This window comes from Talpa europaea (assembly GCF_964194135.1).
Source record: "Talpa europaea genome assembly, chromosome: 4".
NCBI classification, from domain to species: domain Eukaryota; kingdom Metazoa; phylum Chordata; class Mammalia; order Eulipotyphla; family Talpidae; genus Talpa; species Talpa europaea.
In genome coordinates this window covers 144,777,656-144,797,454 of record NC_140070.1, presented here as the reverse complement: position 1 = coordinate 144,797,454, position 19,799 = coordinate 144,777,656, and the positions used below count along the sequence as shown (strand labels likewise).

The 19,799-nt window shown below is 55.6% G+C and overlaps 1 protein-coding gene across 1 annotated transcript in view; it reads left to right on the top strand.

Moving 5' to 3' along the window:
* DSCAM (DS cell adhesion molecule) overlaps positions 1-19,799 on the top strand; it is a gene marked incomplete at its 5' end in the record, with an annotated part of 429,780 nt that overhangs the window by 312,446 nt on the left and 97,535 nt on the right. Inside the window, 5 exons of the mRNA XM_084231592.1 lie at positions 1,698-1,894; positions 2,918-3,014; positions 3,609-3,737; positions 8,238-8,405; positions 13,928-13,998. Coding sequence (XP_084087718.1) covers positions 1,698-1,894; positions 2,918-3,014; positions 3,609-3,737; positions 8,238-8,405; positions 13,928-13,998 — 662 coding nt within the window. The remainder of the gene's footprint in view (positions 1-1,697; positions 1,895-2,917; positions 3,015-3,608; positions 3,738-8,237; positions 8,406-13,927; positions 13,999-19,799) is intronic.

Genomic DNA, 19,799 nt, shown 5'->3' with positions numbered 1-19,799 from the left:
GCCTCTGGATGCCTCCGGACACCCGTGGCCAGGAAGGCTGAGTGTGGCTGGTTTCCAGAACTCGGCTGTGAGACCAGGGCTTCTCCCATCCCTGCTGAGCTCAGGGGCTGCAGGGAACTGGCTCCTTCCCCGCCCCGGGACCCCGGTGTCAGAGGGCAAAGCAAAATTGCATGTGACTGTCACATTTCAGACTCACATTTCCCAGCTTTGGGGGGCCTGCAACAGGTATTTATGGTGCTGTGACTGGGGCCATGTTTGGAGGTGCTGGTGTCCTCAGGCATGACTTAGCCCTCTGTCCTTTCTTAGGCTTCTCAGGGAAGCTGTGCTGAAAGGCCTGAGCAAACCACAGGCCCCATCAAAACCCGTCTCCACGCCTCCTCCGAGGAGCCCAGCACCTGGGGACAAGAAGGGGCAGCTGTCGGAGGGAGACCCTGTGGAACTCTGTGCTGCAGGCTGCTACTTCAACCCTGTCAGCAGACATTAAATCCATTTGACAGGACAAGCGTGAGGCACAGAGTGCTCAGGTCACTGTGTGGGACCACACCTAAGGGCTGGAGCTCAGGTGGCTCCCGGGTAGAATCTGATCACTCCCAGCCCCTGGGAACCATCACGCATGCGGGGTCTGGTGGAAACCACATGCGTTGAGCATTGCCACCTCCCAAGCCAGCCTACAGACATTGTTTCCTCTATAAACACATGCTGTTTTCCCAGTTGTCCAGACCTGTGATTAGGTCCACTCAGGAAGAATCCTCGGTCTCCTACTAGAGAAAAATCCCAAAATGATAATGGAGAAGAGCGCTAGCTTATTTCTCATTCAATGTCTATAGCAGCATTATTCATAATATTTTAAAATTGAAGACAACTCAAATATGCATCTAGTGCTGAATAAATAAAAAAAATCATATATATATTACTCAGCAACAAGAAGGAATGAACTACTTACACATTCTAATATGAGGGAACCTTGAAAACATAAACAGTGCACAACGTCAGAAATCTAGACACAAAAGAACACTCACTGCATAATCCCATTTATAGGAAATGTCCAGAAAAGGCCACTCTCTAAGGACACAATGTCCATGAGTGGTCGCCTGGGATCAAGTGTAAATGAAAATGACTGTAATGGGCGTGAGGACTGCTGTGCAGATGCGTGCATGATGATGATTGTGCCACTGTCTCTAGTGTGTCGGGTTGTAGGGGTGTGTGTGTGTGTGTGTGTGTGTGTGTGTGTGTGTGTGAGGTAATGTAAATATACCTGTACGGGGGTTGGCAGTACTACAGCTCCACCTATGTTGACCAGCAAGGCTTTATTTCCACAGTTGAAACCATAATGAGAAGCGTAGAAGAGGCCAACGAGAGAAGCAAAAGTCTGAGTGGACGGGTCCTTCCCAGTCTAATCAGGGAGAACAATCCTGTTCCTCTGTGTCCTTGGAGACTAAGTCTCCAACCACGTCCGCCCTCAACGGGAAGCCAGGCCCCCTGAGCAGGCGCCCATGCAGCCACTCCTTTTCAGGCTCATTCACCGTCTCTCATTTTTCCCGCCACCCACCCTCCACTTTGTCTACGATTCTTACTCAGCAGTTTCATGAGCAAATTTTCTTCCAGAGAAACTTCCCTTTCTGGGTGAATTGGCTGAGTCTTCAGTGGGGGAGAGTCAAGCTTCGCCAAGTAAGTTCTGTCCTTCTTTGGGTTTCCAGTTCCTGCGATGATAACATCTTACCCAAACACCACCCTGGCCACTCAGGGCCAAAAGAAGGAAATGAGCTGCGCCGCCCACGGGGAGAAGCCCATCATAGTGCGCTGGGAGAAGGAGGACCGCATCATCAACCCCGAGATGGCCCGTTACCTCGTGTCCACCAAGGAGGTGGGAGAGGAGGTGATTTCTACCCTGCAGGTAAAACCCCACGGCGGCGGCAGATTGGAAACCAGCTTCGCCGGCAGGATGAGTGTGTCCCACATAAGGGGTGCTCGGGGGTGATAAACAGCAAGCGAGGCTTTGGCACTTCTTTATGAAGCTGCTTCTCTCTCCTTCCTACAGCGAGATTACCCAGTAGCCTGCAAAAATAGCGCTTCACCGTGTTATTAAGACCAACGTTATTATGAACACGGCAGGGAACTCAACTGTAATAAAAAAAAAAAGTGAGAAATAGAGTCTTTTAATGACAGTTAATCCTGGGGGGACGGCCACCGATGCTTTGTGCATGTTTTAACTTCCAGGCTTTGGGACAAAAATAATACTACACAGAAAACAGGCTTTGCTTCTTTGGAAAAAAAAATGCAACATAAAAAAATTCTGTCTCTGATATAGCATCCCAAAAGCTAGAAAAAAAAGGTATTACAGGCGCTTCTATTGTTTAGCCTTGTTGGTAATTAGCTGAGTGAGGCTGTGGTACGAGGCGAGGCCGCCCACACGTGGGAAGAAACAAGTCCTGTGTTTCAAACACCGATATCGATTCCCTCAGAGTCCAGTCCTGCAGCCCAGAGCAGGGTTCTGTGCAGTCCCGGGGGACCCAGCCTTCACTGCAGTATTTATAGATCTGCTTCTGTGGGCAGGTTGCTTTGGGTGTTTTAAAGGCACACTACAAGGAAAAAAAATGGATATGTGGACTATAAATCGACTTGACCATGAAATTCGACATAAATTACATATCCATTAACGAGCTGGCAGCTGACATTGCTAATGCGGCTTGAATCTAGCCATCTGCACATTTACAATGATGCCGAAATAATTGGCTCTCAGAGGGGGGTGTGTGTGCACGTGCATGTGTGTGTGTGCATGCATGTGTGCGCGTGTGTGCACGCTCTGGGGCAGGAGGAAGCAGGAAGGAGTGTAGTGATGTTTGCTGCCCAAAGCCCTTTTGTTTGTTCTCTCACTCCTGCTGCGGATAAGATGGATTTCTTTCTGCTTTACACATAGATTTTGCCAACTGTAAGGGAAGATTCTGGATTCTTCTCCTGTCACGCTATCAATTCTTATGGGGAGGACCGCGGAATAATTCAGCTCACGGTGCAAGGTAAGGAGACAGCTCAGAGGAAACGCGCCAGTGTCTGCCCAGGCTCGGCGTCCACGGCTGTGCTTGCTGGGAAAAAGCTCCTGATTCTCAGGAACTGGACATTTGTGAGAAGTGGGTCAGGAGACACTGCCTCACAGAGCCTGTGAGCCCCTCAAGATGCAGCCCCCTGCACAGGGGACACGCCCTAACGGAGCTGGCTCAGAAGAATCTGCAGCCCTGCTGAGGGACACGCGGCCATTCTGGACCGTGTCGAGGGAGCCGTCCAGATCCCTAGGATCCTTAGGCTAACTGAACCCCACAAAAAGGAAAGTTTAACTGTTGGGGCCCAAATATTTCTTGAGTCATAGATTCCAAAGTCAAAGAGACTGGCACTAAGTCCTTCTGGTTGGGCCGCCCTGCCAGGGCTGGGCCGACTGGCAGTTGGGGAGACTAGAATCTCTCCTCCCTGAAGCGGAATGGAAAATAACACGAGCTCCCGAGTCCAGAGCGCCCGCCCTGGGAGAACCGCAGGCTCTGTGACCCCGAGCTTGTGCGCGAGTGTCTGAGGCCCTAGGGACGTTGGCACCAACCCGGGTTTTCCTGTTGGTCACACAGAACCCCCAGACCCTCCCGAAATTGAGATCAAAGATGTAAAAGCGCGAACAATCACCCTCAGGTGGACGATGGGATTTGATGGAAACAGCCCCATCACGGGCTATGACATCGAATGCAAAAACAAATCAGGTAAGGCCTTGACTTCCTCCAGGGTTTTTGTTTTTTGTTTTTTGTTTTTGTTTTTTTTTTGCTCCAAAACCCCCTTTATTTTTGTCTTTTATTTTTTAATGCATTTACCTATGTAAAAATAAACCTTGACTCCTGAAAGCTCAGAGGGGGCTCTTTGCACCAGCCCTCTCCCTTCTGGTAGGAAGTATGGCCTGTTTCCTTCGGGGAGTGGAGCTCTGTGGGGAGACACAGCCCCCCTCTCTTTGGGCCTCCTGGGTTCCGCTGCCTCATTGGTCACTTTGACTTTCTTACCACCAGTCAGCAGTCTGGCCACGCCCTCAGGCCCTCGCCTCTTGCTGCCCTTCTGGTCCCCTGGCCCACACTGTGGCTGGTGGGGGGCCGGGCTGTGTGGCAGTGGCTTGTGCCCAGAATGGGGAGCTGCTCTTGCTAAAAGGTTTGGGGCCAGAGGCCCTGGAAACACACGAGGATGGCCCTAAGCTCTTGCTTCTGCACCCCGGAGCACCCTGTTTCCTCATGCGACTCCTGGGAGGAAAAAGTCAAACCCACCCAGCTGTCAGGACCACAGTGGTGTCCAGTTATGGCCCTACAGGGGAGGCGTCCCAGACTCTGGAGGCCAGGCCAGCACCAAACAGGCCTCCGCTGGGAAGGAGCACCAGGCTGGGCGTTAGGAGAGCTATTTGAAGGCTGACAGGAGGAAGCTGGTTTTAGAAGTCACGTTTGAGACTTGCCATCAGCAGCTGAGGGGGCGTGCACGCCAGAGAGATGAGGAACCCCAGGTTGCTCACCCAGAACGAGTGGTCAGGAGGGACGGGAACTATGTGGGGCCTCTGGAGAAGACGCAGTGACCCCAGTCCTCTGTCACCGGGAAGTGAGATGGCCCCTGCAGCCCAGGGAGGGCACAGCCCAGCCACCCGGCTGAAGGCAATGCCAGGAGTGGGACAACGGGCTTCCCAGGGGCCGCAGAGAAGAGAGACCAAGACACAGGCCAGACCAAGGCCCAGCACTCTAGGACCAGGGCTGGAGCCAGAGAGGCAAGGTCCAGAGAGCGGCCTGAAGGGACATCGCACAGGAGCCGCGTGGTGCTAGTGGCCACTGCTTCTAGTCCGGGGCCTCATGTGTCTCCCATAACTGACCACAGGACTCCTGGCTTCCTGCCCTGTGAGCTGGCAGGGCGCTCAATGCCTCTCTGTCTTCAGGAGAACCAGGCATTTCCAGATGGGGACCATCCAGTGGTTTCCAGGGGGTGGGGATCGGGCCAGTCCTGATCGGTGGCCCGTCCTGTTCTTACCACTTCGCTAATCAGTCCCGGCCTCTCTGCTGTGAAGTGGGGCACACAGGATCTGCCTGTGACATGACCCACTGCCCTGCGGCTGGATACCCCCCTCCCTGGCACTGTCCTGCCACGTCCTCACATGACCCTAGGGCGCATCCTGGCCACACTGGAGGCCAGGCTGCCTAAGGCTCCCTGAACGTCCTGAGTCTTGCTCGGCCCTGGCCTTTCACCCAGCGCCTGCTCTGGTTCACCCAGCGTGGCTCTCAGTCCAGGATACTCGGGGAATGCTCTTTGGGGAGGGAGTGCAGTGTGGAGGCCCGCCCCATGCTCTGGCACGTAGGAGCATCTCAGAACCAACATCCCTCAAGCATGCGCGGAGCCGCTGAGTTCCCTATGCCTCCAAGATCACCTGGGTGCCCTAAACGACTCGGTCCCACTCGCCATCCCCGGTGTCCCCCTGCTCTCCCATATGCTCCCCAAGGCATGGACTCAGCATTGGGGCGTCCCCAGATCCCTCGCTCGGTACCTGCCCTGCCCAAGAATGAGCTTTACAGCCAAATGTAAGAGTCATCTTTACTAGCAAATCTCAGAATCAAACCTAGGGGTCATCTCTATGGCCAAATCTAGGGATCACTTTTACCCCCTACAGCATGCCAGGTCTCTGGTTGACTAGATGCTGCCTCAGCAGAGCAGGGGCTCCTGGCCCTGCCCTGAGCAGTGGGAATCCAGGGGTGACCCCTGGCCTCCACCCCCCAGCTCAAGCACAGCCCAGCTGCCAAGGTGGCCAGGTGTTCATGGGCCCCACAGCGAGGCCGCTGAGGGAAGGACACACCCAGGAGAGTCCCTGGGGAAAGGCCAAGGCACAGGCAGACCCAACGCCATGATCTGAGGTGGCCACTGGGCTTCTGTCCTCTCAGGAAGGCCCTGCTGGCAGCCACTCTCTTGGGGCCATAAGAGGCCTTTCCAACCCACCATGCAAGACTGACCCCATGCGCCTCTCCCGGACTATCCTGCAAACGCAGAGTATTCCAGTGACTCGGCCCTGGCCTGCATTGCTCCAGAAACCAAGTCTAGAACCTGCCAGAAAGCCCTCGCGCAGGGCATTTGGAGGATGACTGGGGCTCTGAAGTCTTCAGAGACGCAGGGAGGATGTGCTGCAGGAAAATGCCCCCAGGGCGTGGCCCCACTCCAGCTTCTCAGATAACAGGGCATCTGAGTTTCTTGACCTTCACAGTGAAATGAAAATGCTGACATCACCAGGATGTGTGAGATTCAAGCAAAGCCAGCTGTGCTCGAGCTTGTCTCAGAATGAAGCAGGGAGCGGGACTTTTAAAATGAACAGACTGCTTATTCAATAGAACAATTAAAAAAACAATCCATAGATGGGCAGCAGGAGACATTCACCAAAGAGGAGATGCAGGGGTCCAGCCGCTGCTTGGGCAAGTGCCTGTCACCTCTGCTAGCACGGCACGTGCTAGAAGGCCCCATCCACAAGGGGGACAGAGGGTGGTTGGCAGAGGGCAGCCACTGCGGAAAACAATCTGGATTTATTAAAACAATGAAAATTGGAAAGACCGTATGACCCAGCTGTCCCAGCCTTGGGCGTCTGGCCAAAGAACAGGAAGCTGCCCACTCAAAAAATTGCATTCCCCACAATGTTTACTGCAGCATTATAGTAACAGCCGGGCCATGGAGATGCCCGAGGGCCCACGGGAGAGGCCTGGCTCAGGGAGACGTGGCTCTAATACACGGCAGCAAGGGGCACTAGAACTGGCCAAGGACACTGCCCAAAGAGTTTATCGGTCACTGTCTGAGTTCTTCCCCCGTGTGCATAATTTCAAGACTACTCGGGTTCAGGGAACAACAGTAATGGGATGTATTTAATAAGCCAGGGAAAAATCCAGAGTTACTGAGGCCAAAAATGGCTTCATGTTTACCTCACCCAAAGCCGTGTCCAGTCCTAAAAGTCCTAAACACAAACGCGCCCAAGATGGTCTCTTCCCGCCACTGGTCCTGGGGCAGGCGGCAGCCAGACCACAGCCCGGATCCAGCTCACGAGACAGCAGGAGACACACGGGAGAAGCTCACTGAGCTGCCAGGATGCCCCAGCGCAGCACCAGACCAGCCACACTCAAAGCAGCAGCTGCAGAGGCCAGGCAGCCCAACAAAGGGCCACACTCACAGCTCCGCAAGGCCCCGCTCTGGTCTCCGCAGTCCCTGCCAGGCTGCAGCCGCAGCAGAACCGGGAACAGTTTCAGGTGCTCAGCTACTTGCAAAACCTCCGAACTTTTCCTCTCGGAGGCCTCTCCATGTCCTGGCCCCCGAATCCCTGAGGATCCAAAAACGCTGAAATCCCAAATGCTGAATCCTGAACACTCAAGCTCAAGCATTCAGTCCTGAACACTGAATCCCTGGGGCTGCTCTGCAGTCCCTGACATTTTTTATCAGCGTCTCCCCCCTAAATGCCGTACTTGGTTGGCATTTCCCCTGGGCTCTCTATCCTCACCAGCACCCCTCCCTGGGTGTCACCTATAACAGTCTTGGGCTTCAGCCAGGGTTCCAGCCCGACCCCACCAGTGTACCCCGACATTCCTGTAGCCCAGCCCGCGCCTCAGTGGACAGCCCCCGCACCCCCCTGATGTGATGATGCGGTTCCTCCACCTTCTCTGTCTCTCAAATCCAATGAGACCTTTGCTTGTAGCTGGAAGAGTAACTGCCAGTCTCCAGTCCCTGCGCCCCATAAGTCAGAACCCTCGAAGGCAAGCTTGGGGGAGCGTATTTTCCCACAAGTCCAGAAAATCCTTGGCAGTGATGGCTCCCTGTGGGCAGCGCAGGTCCTGCGGGGGGCGGGGAGGGGGGCTGTTCCCAGGCCCCAGGCGCGCGTGTTCCTTACTGCTCCGTGCCAGGCACGTGCGCCCGGGGCGGAGCGCTGGGGTGCAGCATGGCCTGTGCCCTCGAGGGGCGCGGGATGTAGCGGGGCACAGAGGCCCGACGCCCTGGGTGGACAGCGGGGCGCGAGCGCTGACCCGGCTTGGGTCCTGCCCGAGGCCAGTCCTGCCCGCGCCTGGGGGCCCTGCCCCGTTCCCTGGCGCCCCGATTTCTCTTTCTTCCCCTCGTCTTTGCTCGGTTTGTTTCCACGTGTGTCTAGTTCCTCGTGAGGACGGTCCAAGGCGGAGGGAAAAACTCACGTCTCTGTCTCTTCTTTTTTGAAAAACAAAACCTAAAAGACTCCTGGGATTCTGCTCAGAGAACCAAAGACGTGTCCCCTCAGCTGAACTCGGCCACCATCATTGACATCCACCCTTCCTCCGCCTACAGCATCCGCATGTACGCCAAGAACCGCATCGGCAAGAGCGAGCCCAGCAACGAGCTCTCCATCACCGCGGACGAGGCAGGTGGGTTGCGGGCGCGGGGGGTCGGGTCCCCTGCCCCAGGCTGGACGGACGGGCCCCAGAAACTGACGGCCCGTGAGCTCGAGGGACCCGCCCCTCCCCGCGGGTTTGCCGGGTGCGAGGGCCGCGTGGACGGGACCCAGTGCCGGGCAGCCCTGCGGGGAGTGCTGAGCGGGGAGGGGCCGGCGTGCGCGGGGGAGTCGCCAGGAGCCGTGATTGTTGCTGAACATGGTCGCTCTTTCCATCCTAGGCTTCACTGCTCTCCCTCCTGTTACAACGCATTCCGTAGTCAGTATGGGAAGCTTAGAGGACAGAGAGAAGCATTTTGAGGGGGCAAAAGGGGTTCCCCACTCTCCAACCACCCAGGGCCACCGTGACCGGGAGTTGGTGCTGGCGGCATTTCTGTGGCCTCTGAGCCACACACACCCGCACGTGCACGCGTGGCGCCCGCCGTGGCACCGGGGCGGCTGGCGTGACCCAGGACTGGCCCCGCTGCTGGTGGCACCGAGGCCTGAGCAGTTAGCTGGGCTGAGCCCTCACGCAGGGCCCTGAAAGCCGAGGGTGCGCCAGCTGCTGGGGCAGAGGAGGAAGTCAGCTGCCTCGGCTTCTCCGAGCAGGAGCAGGCCAGGGCTCGGCTCCTCGGGAGGAGTGTCCAGCCCCACGTCTAGTTCCTTCCCTGCCCCAGGAGAGTCTCCACCAATGAGACAGGGTCCTCCCCGGGCGACTACGGGCGTGAGGCTGCGCTCCGTCCTTCAGCCGGGGTCGCTCTTCGCTTCCTTCTGACCCACTTCTCTGCCCCCGGGAAGGGCAGCCAGGCTTCTCCTGCCCCTGACGTCCCTCCCCCCATCTCTGGGAAAACCTGCCGCCATTCATTTCACAAATGCCATGTTTTCAGGTATGTCTGTTGTTTTCAGTCTTTATTACTGTAACACTGCGGTGTTGGGCATCCTCGAGTGGCCTCTTGCCATTCCCATGATTATTTCCCACTGTTGAATTCCAAGAAGCAGGACTGCTGGGCCAAGCAGATGCAGAGACGTTGCTCCCCGCCCGTGTGGCCAGCCACATCCTCCGGGCATAGGCCCATGGCGGCCCTCGCCCAGCCGCCAGCGGGGCTCATTTCTCAGCATCAGTTCTTTAAAATGTGTTGCAAGGTTGGACAGTAGGGTGACTGTATGGGAAGGCGAGTGAATTCTGACACTTAGAAACTGATTTCTCATCTGCAAAATAGACAGAAGGATGCCTTTTCCGTACCACACACGTCGGTCGGGGCATAGACCTGAAGATTCCAAGCTCTGAAAGTAACATGTGTCTCCCAGAAACAAGCGGGAAATGAATGCTGATGCTCCTGAAAAAAATAAATAGTCTTATTTAAATATTTAAACAACCTACTAACTTCCTGGAATCTCACTACCCTGGATATTTAGGGAGACGCTCCGCCCCTGAAATGTACGCTTCGACGCACCCTGAACCTCCACCTTCCTCCTCACCCCTTTAGCTGCCCCCCAGCTCCACGACCTCGCAGGGCTGCTGGTTTTGGGGAGGTGCATTTGTGGCTGCGCTCGCACTCCATTATGAATGCTGCTGTTGTTGCTTTTATTCCGTTTCCTCGGTGACCTCGCTGCAGCTGCCAGTTGCCATGGCAACTCTCTCCAGCCAGGAGGCCAGGTGAGCAGCCAGTCCGGTCATCGGTCTGCAATGCAGCATCTCAGCAGACAGATGGATGCAGACGCCACCTTCGTGGCTCTGGGGGGTGGCCTCTTGGATTTTCCCTGGGCCCTGACTGCCTCTCTCATTTAGTATTCGGTCGAGCTAAGGGAAATGCAAGAAGGGGAATAGGCTTGAGCAAAGCAGAGCTGCAAACAGAGTCTGTCTTTGTCTCAGTGCATAGGCTGCGTGATTGAAATCAGAAGGTCGTTTTACATTCGTGAGACCCACATAGAACAGACAGCAACTGACCTGACCACAAACACCCTAGTTGGAATTGTCTGCAGCACGTTGCCGCTGCCCTGTCCAGCAGGGACACCCAAAAGCAGTCACTCTCCTGAGATGACCTTCCAGGCCCACTGCCTTCTTTCCCTAAAAAACAACAAAATTAATTTTAAAAAAACCTTTCTCAAGCAGTGAGAACATTCAAATGGAAGTTTCTGGAACCTGGCCCACCGGTCAGTCTGAGGACATGCATCTGCAAGGTGTTTCTGTCTGCTCTACCCTCCCCCCACCATGGCCCTTTCCTGTACCCTGTGCGCTCCTGGAAGGCCCGCCAAGGTCCACATCTTGCCCTGTTTCTGTCCTAATCCTCAGAAAGCCAGGTTGGAGGTGTCCACCGGAGCCGCCGTTCCCAGTCTGCCTGATGGCTTTGTGGCTGCCCCAGCACTCAGCACGAAAGGCTTCTGACCGCCGTCTCTGAGGCACAGCATTTCTTCCTGGACCTCGTGTCCTGGCTTCCGGGGTGCCCTCCTCACCACCGGCACCCTGGATGCTGCTCCAGTGTCCACCCCTCCATGTGCCTGGCACACGGGGTGTGGCCCAGTGAGTGGGAGGACTATTCACCGAGATGCCCCATGGAGGTCTTTAGAATGGATATGACCCTGTGTGTGTGTGTGTGTGTGTGATGGAATATTTACACCAACATTTTGAAGGGCTCCCTAAGAAAGCAGACGAAGGCAAAAGGACAGGCTGGGGGTGCAGGAGGCAGGCGGTGGGAGAGGAAGCAGACCCGCCCATGAGAACCCGGCTATAAGCAGGGCACAGCTGTCCGCCAAGGTTCCCAGCTCTGCCGCCCTGACGGCTGGGGCCGGGCCCGCCCACTGGCAGAGGCCTGGCTGTGTGTGTCGCCCGGTCCCTGCGTCTCTTGAATTTGGTTGGTTTTCCAAGCCTGGAAACCAATTTGATGTTGGTTTTCCAAGCCTGGAAATGTCAGGTCAGAATCAAAAGTTTGAGTTTCTCAGGAGTCGTCTGCTTGGCAACAGTCAGCTGGAGCCAAGAGCTGTGGCTGGACATACGGGCCCATTAACCGTCACCCCACACTTTTACAGGGTTCAGAAAACTACAGCCCAATCCCCCATAAATCCCTCAAGCTAGTCATCATTTTTACACATTACAAAGAAAAGGGCAAAGAAAGTGAGAGAAGCTGCGCAAGCCCGACGGCGCCCTTTATGGAAAGTGTGGGGTCGACGCCCCGTCTCCAGAGTGGGGCTTCAAGTCAAGGCTGGGCCCGTGTCACCCGCCGCACAGCTCCGTGCAGGGAGGGACTCCCGCCTGCATGCTCCGTACACCGGGAAATTGCCCTGTTCTGACTCCACTGAGTTGATTTTCACATGAAAATGTGCAAATGCAGCGTCTTAACATTCACACCCTTGACCTCATGAACGGCCACGGAGCGGAGCTCACGCCGTCCACCAATCCTTTCCCAGTGCTCCTCCGGGGTCCTCACCCCCAGCGAGAAGGCCAGAGGGTGAGTGGGGGAGACGTAGCCAGGAGTTAAGGGATTAGCCCCTATGGGCCAGAAGGCAGGGACTTGCCAGGTTCCTCCTCCCCACCTGCCTGCCGCACCCACAGCTGCCCCCGAGTCCCCACCCCCTGCCACCTGGCCACGCTGGGCACACAGCAGGTGCTAAATAAATATGAGGAGGCAGTTGACATGATAAATGGGTACCAGGCGGGTCAGCTTTTGTGTTTCCAGGGATCTACTGCTCTTCGTTTTGTTTGGGTTTCCCTGAGCACTGCCTTGGTCCAGGCCCCCAGCCAGGCCACCACGCGTTGGGAGCACGTGGGTGTGGGGCACAGCGGCCCCTCCTCTGTGCACTCATTTTACCCACTTGTGTACCCCAGTCCTTGGCTAATGTGGGACTGGACACATCCTAGGCCCTCGGTAGATCCTCCTGTAAGGAATCCAGAGGTAGAAATTTGGGGGTGACGCCCACTTGGCTGTTGGGCCCCGTGGGTAAGCAAGTAAGCTCAGCCTCTGGTGGAAGCCGAAAGGCGGATATGGAGCGAGCAGAAGCGGGCAGAGGGGTGCTGAGGTTTGAGTGTTGGGGGTCAGTGAAGAGAAGTCCCCTGAGAGGCACGAAGGGCCGGTGGGGAACAGGACTCTGACCCCCTCCTTCCCCCCTGGCGGGGTGCAGTTCCCAACCAGACCCATGACGCTTCCTCTTCCCGCTGCCACTGCTCCAGCCTGTTCATTCCCCACACGCGTGGGCCCCCGACCCCCACGCTAGCCCCCGACCCCCGCGCAGGCCCTGCTCCCCTACCCCGCATTGCAGCGGGGGAGTCCCAGCTGCCGTGGGCAGGACACACTCAGGAGACTCTGTGACTCCCCAGCCTTGCCTGAGCTCTGCGCCCACTGCTCTCCCGCTGCAGAGAAGATAGTGGGGCCGTCCCACAGGCAGGACAGTCCCGGAGGCGGGGCGCGTCTCCCCCAGCCGGGCTCCCCGCTCACCCCACTCCTGCCCCACCTGCCAGCCCCATCGCTCCTGGTTATTCCACATCCTCTCTTCACTCCCCGTGGGTAAAGCCTCCAACAATAGTTACTTCGAACCCTCGCTTATATGCACTGAGCCTCCGGCTCCGTCACAACCCTGTGATTTGAAACGCTGCGTCCCGTGATGTCAGGGGTGAAATGACCTGCAGAGAAACACGCAGCGACCAGGTGACAGGGCACAGCAGAGCAGGACCCACAGGCAGATCCGCACCCGTCCCCGCGGCGCCCAGCTTGGCCTCCCCGGCCCGGCCTCCCTTCCTCGGATGCGGGGACAGGTCACCCCGGACCTCGCTGCCTCTGCCTCACCCCCACAGGCCACCCCCTGGACCCGGCCCTGCATGGCTTGGCAGCGACAGAGCGACAGCTCACCCACACCCCACTCCAAAGGCCTCTCCCACTGTGTGGTCATCCCCGCGGGTGCCACTCAGGGGCCTGGCGGTGCCCTGGTCTCTGCCCAGTGCTGACTGGCTGAGGCACTCTGAGGGCACAGGCGTTTACACCCCTGGCTCCACAGCAGGTCCTTAGCTGGGCGCTGAGTGCCGAAACCGACGGTGGGTGAGGGGGGTAGGCTGGCGCAGCTGTGGCCTTGCTCCGGTCCACGCGGCCATTGACCGTTGCGCAGGAGGCTCATGGGAAGAGTGGGCGAGCGGAGCCAACCGAGACTCAGGGACGGAAGGAGCCCTTTGCTGTCCCTGTAGGTCCGAGCTGCCTGTGCACCCCCGAGGCCACGTCCTGGTCCAGACTCCCAGGAAATAGCAACGGCCTCCACGGCCTCTGCAGACAGAGCCCGTATAGCGTCGCTGATGGCCTCCCGTGTGACCCGTTAACTTTCTCGGACTTGAGGTCCCTAATCAAGTTGGGGTGACATGCGAGGAAGCAGGGACAGGCCCTCGGGGTGCATTTCTCCGAGAATCGCAGCAGCACAGGGCAGCTCTGTGTGGGGCCGCCGTGACCATGCCCGGCTGCGTGGGTGTGCGTCGGGGCTCCTGCCGCGTGGCGTCTCCACTGGACCCGTCTCTAACGGCCTGTGGGTTTGTCCTTGCAGCTCCTGACGGGCCGCCTCAGGAAGTGCACCTGGAGCCCATCTCCTCCCAGAGCATCAGGGTCACCTGGAAGGTAAACCAGCCAGCCTGTGCCCCTGGCACCCAGTTGCGGGGCGGGGGGCAGACACCCCATGCCCGTTCAGGGGTGTGAGGCCCAGATACCAACGTTTTATGAAAACTTCATGTTACAAAATTAGAGGAGAAGACCTTTTCCTAAACTCTAGCCTGCGTGTCCACATTTTGAAGACTCTCATAGCAAAACCTGTGTCTGTGGAGCATGAGCCGTTGTGTCTGGTGTTTGCTCTAAGGCCTAACTGTGTGGTCTCCACACACACAGGGAGGGGGCGCGTCCACTGCCCTTCTGATTTTACCCCAGTGGACACGTATCCTAATTGCTTTTCTGAGGGGCGAATCCAGTTTGGGGAGATGGGCCCTTGAGCCGGCGGCATGGAGGAGTCCAGCAGTCAGCTGCCTGCTCTGCTTCGCCCCTGCACACACATCCTCACTCCTGGGGGGCTCTGAGCCTGCATACAGAAGGCGGGGCCCCCCAGCATGGCCTCAAATGCAGAGTGGCCGGCTGGTCTGTCACTGGGCAGTGCGGCTGGCTGGCAGCATGCAGATCCCTCGGCCGCAACGCTGTTCCCTGGAGCCCTCAAGGAAGGCAGCAGCGTTGACTGACAGCCTCACGCAGGCTCCTGGCAAACTAGCTCCAGCCCGGACTCTGGCTGGGGTGGGTGAAACCCCTGGGGACTAGCCACCCCCTTAATGCCACGTCTGCCCCAGCTCTGCATTCCTCTCCCGGCCAGCTCTCTTCTCTCCCACTCTCCGCCTCTCCTGTGTTCTCACTCGGGCTGAGGGCCGCCGCCCGCGGGGCCCAGCCTGCTCCCTGGTGACCCTCAAACCCCGAAGTCCGGGTGCATCCTGCTGGCCTGGCCCCCGCAGGGCGACCCTTCCACTGTGTGGCCAGCATCTTACCATCGAGGATGCCCGTTGGCAGGGTGGAAACCACCTTTGGCGTGAACACGCGTAGCGCGGGAGCCCCTCTGTGTCTGATTCCAGAGCCCCCGAGCCGGGCTTTCTCAGGCCAGGCCAGCCAGCAGCATGGGGGTGCTGGCCGGCCTTTGTGGGCGCGTCCCCCAGCTGCGCATCACAGCCGCCCGTCAAAGGCGCCCCGCAGACCTGACCCGCCACGCACCGGCCACTCCGCAGGCGCAGGGACTCCCGCGTCCCAGCGAGGCCTGTGAAGTCTCCCCCACGCGGCCGCCACGTCCCCTTGCATTTTGCCCCTGCAAAGCTCGAGGTCAGGGCCCCTGAGCGTGAGCGAGCTCCCCGTCCACAGAGCCCTCAGAACTAAAAATGGAAACTAGTGGCTTTCAAAGGCCTGGCATCCTTTTGCTCTCCACAGAAAAGCAGCGGCCACAGTCAATAAATTACAGTGAATCTCTTCTTACTGTCAAAAGGAGGGACGTGGTGGGCTGTTGAAAGGGAGTCTCGCTCCACAGACGGGCGCTGATTGGACGCGCGGCTCGGGGCTGGTCTGGGGTGGTGGCTGCGCGGCCGGCTGTGATCTGGCCGATGAATGGGGCGTGGACTGCTCGGCCCAGGCTCTCTGCACTCGGCCTGAGGACCCGGTGACAGGGCACGGAAACTGAGGCGGATGAGACACTCAGGCACAGAAGCTGAAGGAGGCATCAGGAGCGAGGCTGCTGCCTGCAGTGTGTCCTTATTGGATGTTGTTTGATGCCGTAGAAGGTCCTGGTGCATGTTGTGTGTGAGGAGACTGGCTGGAAGGGGGGAGTAGGAGGGATGGAAGGAAAGAAGGGGCATTCCGTGAGCCCAAGGAGGGCGCCCGCAGTTGGGCAGGGAAAGTTGGGAGTCCAGGAGGGCTGGACTGGCCCCCGCAGGGCAGCCTGAGCTACTTGGCGTGAGCAGGGCGAGGCTCGGGCCGCAGGCCAGCTGGCCCCAGGGAAGCTGCACCCAGTGGAGAGACGTGAGCAGGGGACGCAGGCCCAGGGTTTGGGCTAGAAACAGCCACTTTAGACTCTAAACCACTTAAAAGCCAGGGGCACTTGGCGGCCGCCCTGTAGCTGGCAGGGCGGATGTTGAGTTTATTCATCCTCCTCCAGTGAACACTGTGCAGCACACGCCTTCTGTTCAGCCAAATAAGCAACTTTCCACTTTCGCTTTATTTCTTTTACCAAAGAAAACTTTCAAGTTTAAAATCATCCAGTTGGGCAGAGGTGACCGTTGGCCTACTGCATATCAACCAAACTCACAGGACGCTGCAGTCACCCAGTGTGGGGCCCAGCACCCTGTTTGATGCCCCCACGCCCCACCCCAGTTATAACCGACTATTCAGGAGCCCACAGCTTCCATATTCCTCCTTCTAAACGTCTCCACCCCCTCACTGCCTCCCCTCACCCCCAGGCCCGCCTGTCCAGTCCTGCTGGCTTAAGGCTCAGCCCTGAGTGATTCCTCTGTGAAGTTGTGGAAACCTCTGGAGTGGAGTGAGCTGTGCTATTGGGGAAAGCTCAGTGGTGTTCCCATCACAAGGGAGCCTCCTGGGTGTGTCTCCTCTCATGTTCTCTGGGCTCCTTAATGAATGTCTCATTCATTTGATTTCATTCATTTGATACATGTTGCATGGATGGATACATGATGGTTGGATGGATGATGGCGGGATGATGCATGGATAATGGATAGATGGATGGATGCATGCATGCATGCATGGATGGTTTTGGGATTGAGTGAATGAATGAATGAATGGGTGACTGAATGAATGAATGGTGGTGGGTGTGGAAGAGTGTGTGCATATGTAAGTTGGGCGTGGGAAAAGGCCTGTCATCCAGGTGACCCATAGCTGCTGATGCATCGTCTTTCAGAAATGGCCATGGGAATGGCCAGACCACCCAGCTTTTAGGCTCCCCAAATACCAGGCTGTAATATGATGGGGTTCCAGTTCAACACACACCCCGAGTGTACAGTAGGGGACACCTAAAGATACCACCCGAGGTCAGGGTATCAGGCACACCCAACTCTTCACAGCTCTGCATCTGCTGTCATCTAGTGAGACGTCCACGGGTGATGGTCCCGTGACCTTGTGTAGGGTCTGGAGGAAATGGCGTCTGCACAGCCCTCAGCGGGAGCCCCAGCAGACACCCAGCCAGTGCATGCTTGTCTGCGTCACACAGACAAAGGCTCAGAAAGGGCTTTTAAATACTTTGACATATTTTGAGTTAATAAAAATGCTAACCACTGCTTTAACAGGAACTCAAAAGATAGTGTAAGTGTTTCTAAGTAAAATACAAGTCATATAAATGATAGTATTCATTTTTTAGCTCTCACACCCTTTGAAAGGATTTGCCTCAGCAAATATAATGCACTACATGTTTTTGCTGAGATTTTTCAAAGTCAGAAAAAATATTTAGAGCTACAGATAATTGACAACGGTATTTGACTATGTGCGAAAGTCGTCAAATCAAAGGGGAATTCTTTGTTGTTGTTTTTTTCCAGAAAAGTCTGATTTTAGTCTCACTTCTGATTGTAAAATGTTGATCGAACTAGTTCTTGGAAAAGTGCCCGTCAGCTGGCCAGTCTCAGGATCACCAATCCCAGATTTAGACAGAGTAAAAACAGTTTGATTACCTGCTACTTGCATGAGCTCACAAAGAAAACCCAGCAGCCTCTGGAATATAATTCTTCTAGATATTGCAAAACATTTACCCAGAGAATACAATTAAAGTCAGAAGATTTTTCCTATTGATACTAAAGTTTTGTCTTGAATGAGAAATCCTGTTAGAGCCACAGGTTGTCTCCAAAATGTGAAATTCCCAGTTGCTTAAATATTGCCAAGCTGAAAGCAAATGCTGAATTGATGACTCAGGTTAAAGCCCTGAGAACAAGTTTCGGTCTCTCCACATCTTCCCCTCTGGCCAGGACACGGAGGAGGAGCATTGCAAGAGAGACACGCGATTTCCATAGGATGTAATTAAATGTCAATCATCTGAAGACTACTGCAGACTGGAAGCCACAATCCCCAGTAATTCCAACTAATCGAAGTATCATCATAATCTAGTACACCTTCCAGGGAGAAGCTTTCACACCGGACAATGACTTAGTTTGTCGTTCAAAAACAAAGCTGCCTTTTTTTATATTTAATATATTTTATTTTATATAATTCTTACATCATTTCTTTATTTTTGCACAATGTAGGCATTTTCTTTTCTTTTTTTTTAAGGACTTACTTATTTATGCATACAAGAGCTGGGGTACAGGCCAGAGATGCAGGGGGTGAGAGGACTCACCAGAGACAGAGCGGGGAACAGAACAAGCAGACGACAGAAATCCACTGCTGAGGGGAGCAGCGGGCGAGTCAGGAGAGGTCTGCTGCTCCATGTGGTTTACTCCCTGGCTGTCCGGTGATCAAACTCTTGCTGCAGAGGCTGCGATTGCTTCATAACCCCTTGCGCCACCAGGGAGGCCCTGTATGCATTTTCATTTTGGTTATATTCCCCATACAATTCCACCCCCCTTATTTTGACCCTAATCCCGCCTCTCCTCTCCCCACCCCCATAGAGTGTCTCTGGTTTATAGTTGCTTGTTGATTTTGATTTTTTTCTTTATTATAATTAGTCTTTTCCTAGTCCCTATTTAGGTTCTCTAAATTCCTGCTATGAGTGAGAAAGAGGCCATCTGATGTTTTTCTTTTTCTTTATGGCTTATTTAAAAAAACAAAAACAAAAACAAAGCTGCCTTGATGGCCGGTGGCCTTCATAGGGACAGTTTAATAAGCCTCAGGCTTCACTGGACCCCTGCCCCACTCCTCCTGCTGCAGGAGGTAGCTCTGCAGCCCCCGAGCCGGGCTCCTGCCTGATCTCCTTTGATCTGGGCTCTGGGTGCTTTGATCTGTGCCTGGTTTTATACCGAAGGAGACCCTGAAGTTGAGGGACTCCTCCAAAACCTGGCGCTCCTGGAAGTCAGTGTGAGCTGTGCCCCAGTGCAGAATCCTACTTTTCCTGCCCCGCCTCACCCCCTGCTGTAAATTTTGCCCAACCTCATAAAGTCAGAGAAAGTAGGCAAAAGGTACATTTTTACCTACTACATTTTCTTGCAAATTATAAACTTAACCTTGGAGTCACTTGAGTAACGAGCTGACACTTGGTTCCTACATCAGTTGAAATTCAAAAGGGTTACCGTGAAATTCAAGTTACTTAACTTTTAACTCTCAATTTAATCCTTAGGTTAGGAAAAAATTGCAAAATTTACCAAAATGTACATTTCTTTTATGAACTAACCAGTCAGTCCTGGAGTTAGATTTATGGCTCCATTAAAATTCCCGATGACCAGCCTTATAAATGCATAAGGGGTTATCGGCACTTGTTATACTAACAAGTCTAACCTCTTTCCACTGTAATGAAAAGGCAAACTGATTTCAGGGCATCTTAGTCACCCACACGGACAGGTTAGTCCCTGTCTGCTCGGTACAGGGGCAGCCCCTGCACTGGGGGCAGGGCCGAGGCATAGACTCGGGGGACCTCTTCCCAGGAACGAAATGGACCCCCTTTGTTCAGCAGGTCCTTCCGAAGCTCTGCTCTCGGTGGGTGGTTCTGGGGGACCCCACTAGCGGAAGCCACAAAGCCGGTGACAGCCGCTGCCTTGCGTGCGGCCGGGCTGGTCATTCCCTCAGGAAGCGTCTGTGTCTTCAAAGCCCTGCCTGGCGCCCTTGCTCAGCAGGTCGGGGTCAGCGTGTCCCTGCCAGTCTCTGCACTTTCTGCTGGGCCAGCCACACCCTCCTTGGCCAGTCTGCTGCCCCAGGGCGCCCTTGCCTGCAGAGTCCCCCGGGGTCAGTAGCTGCCACTAACACTTGGTGCCCAG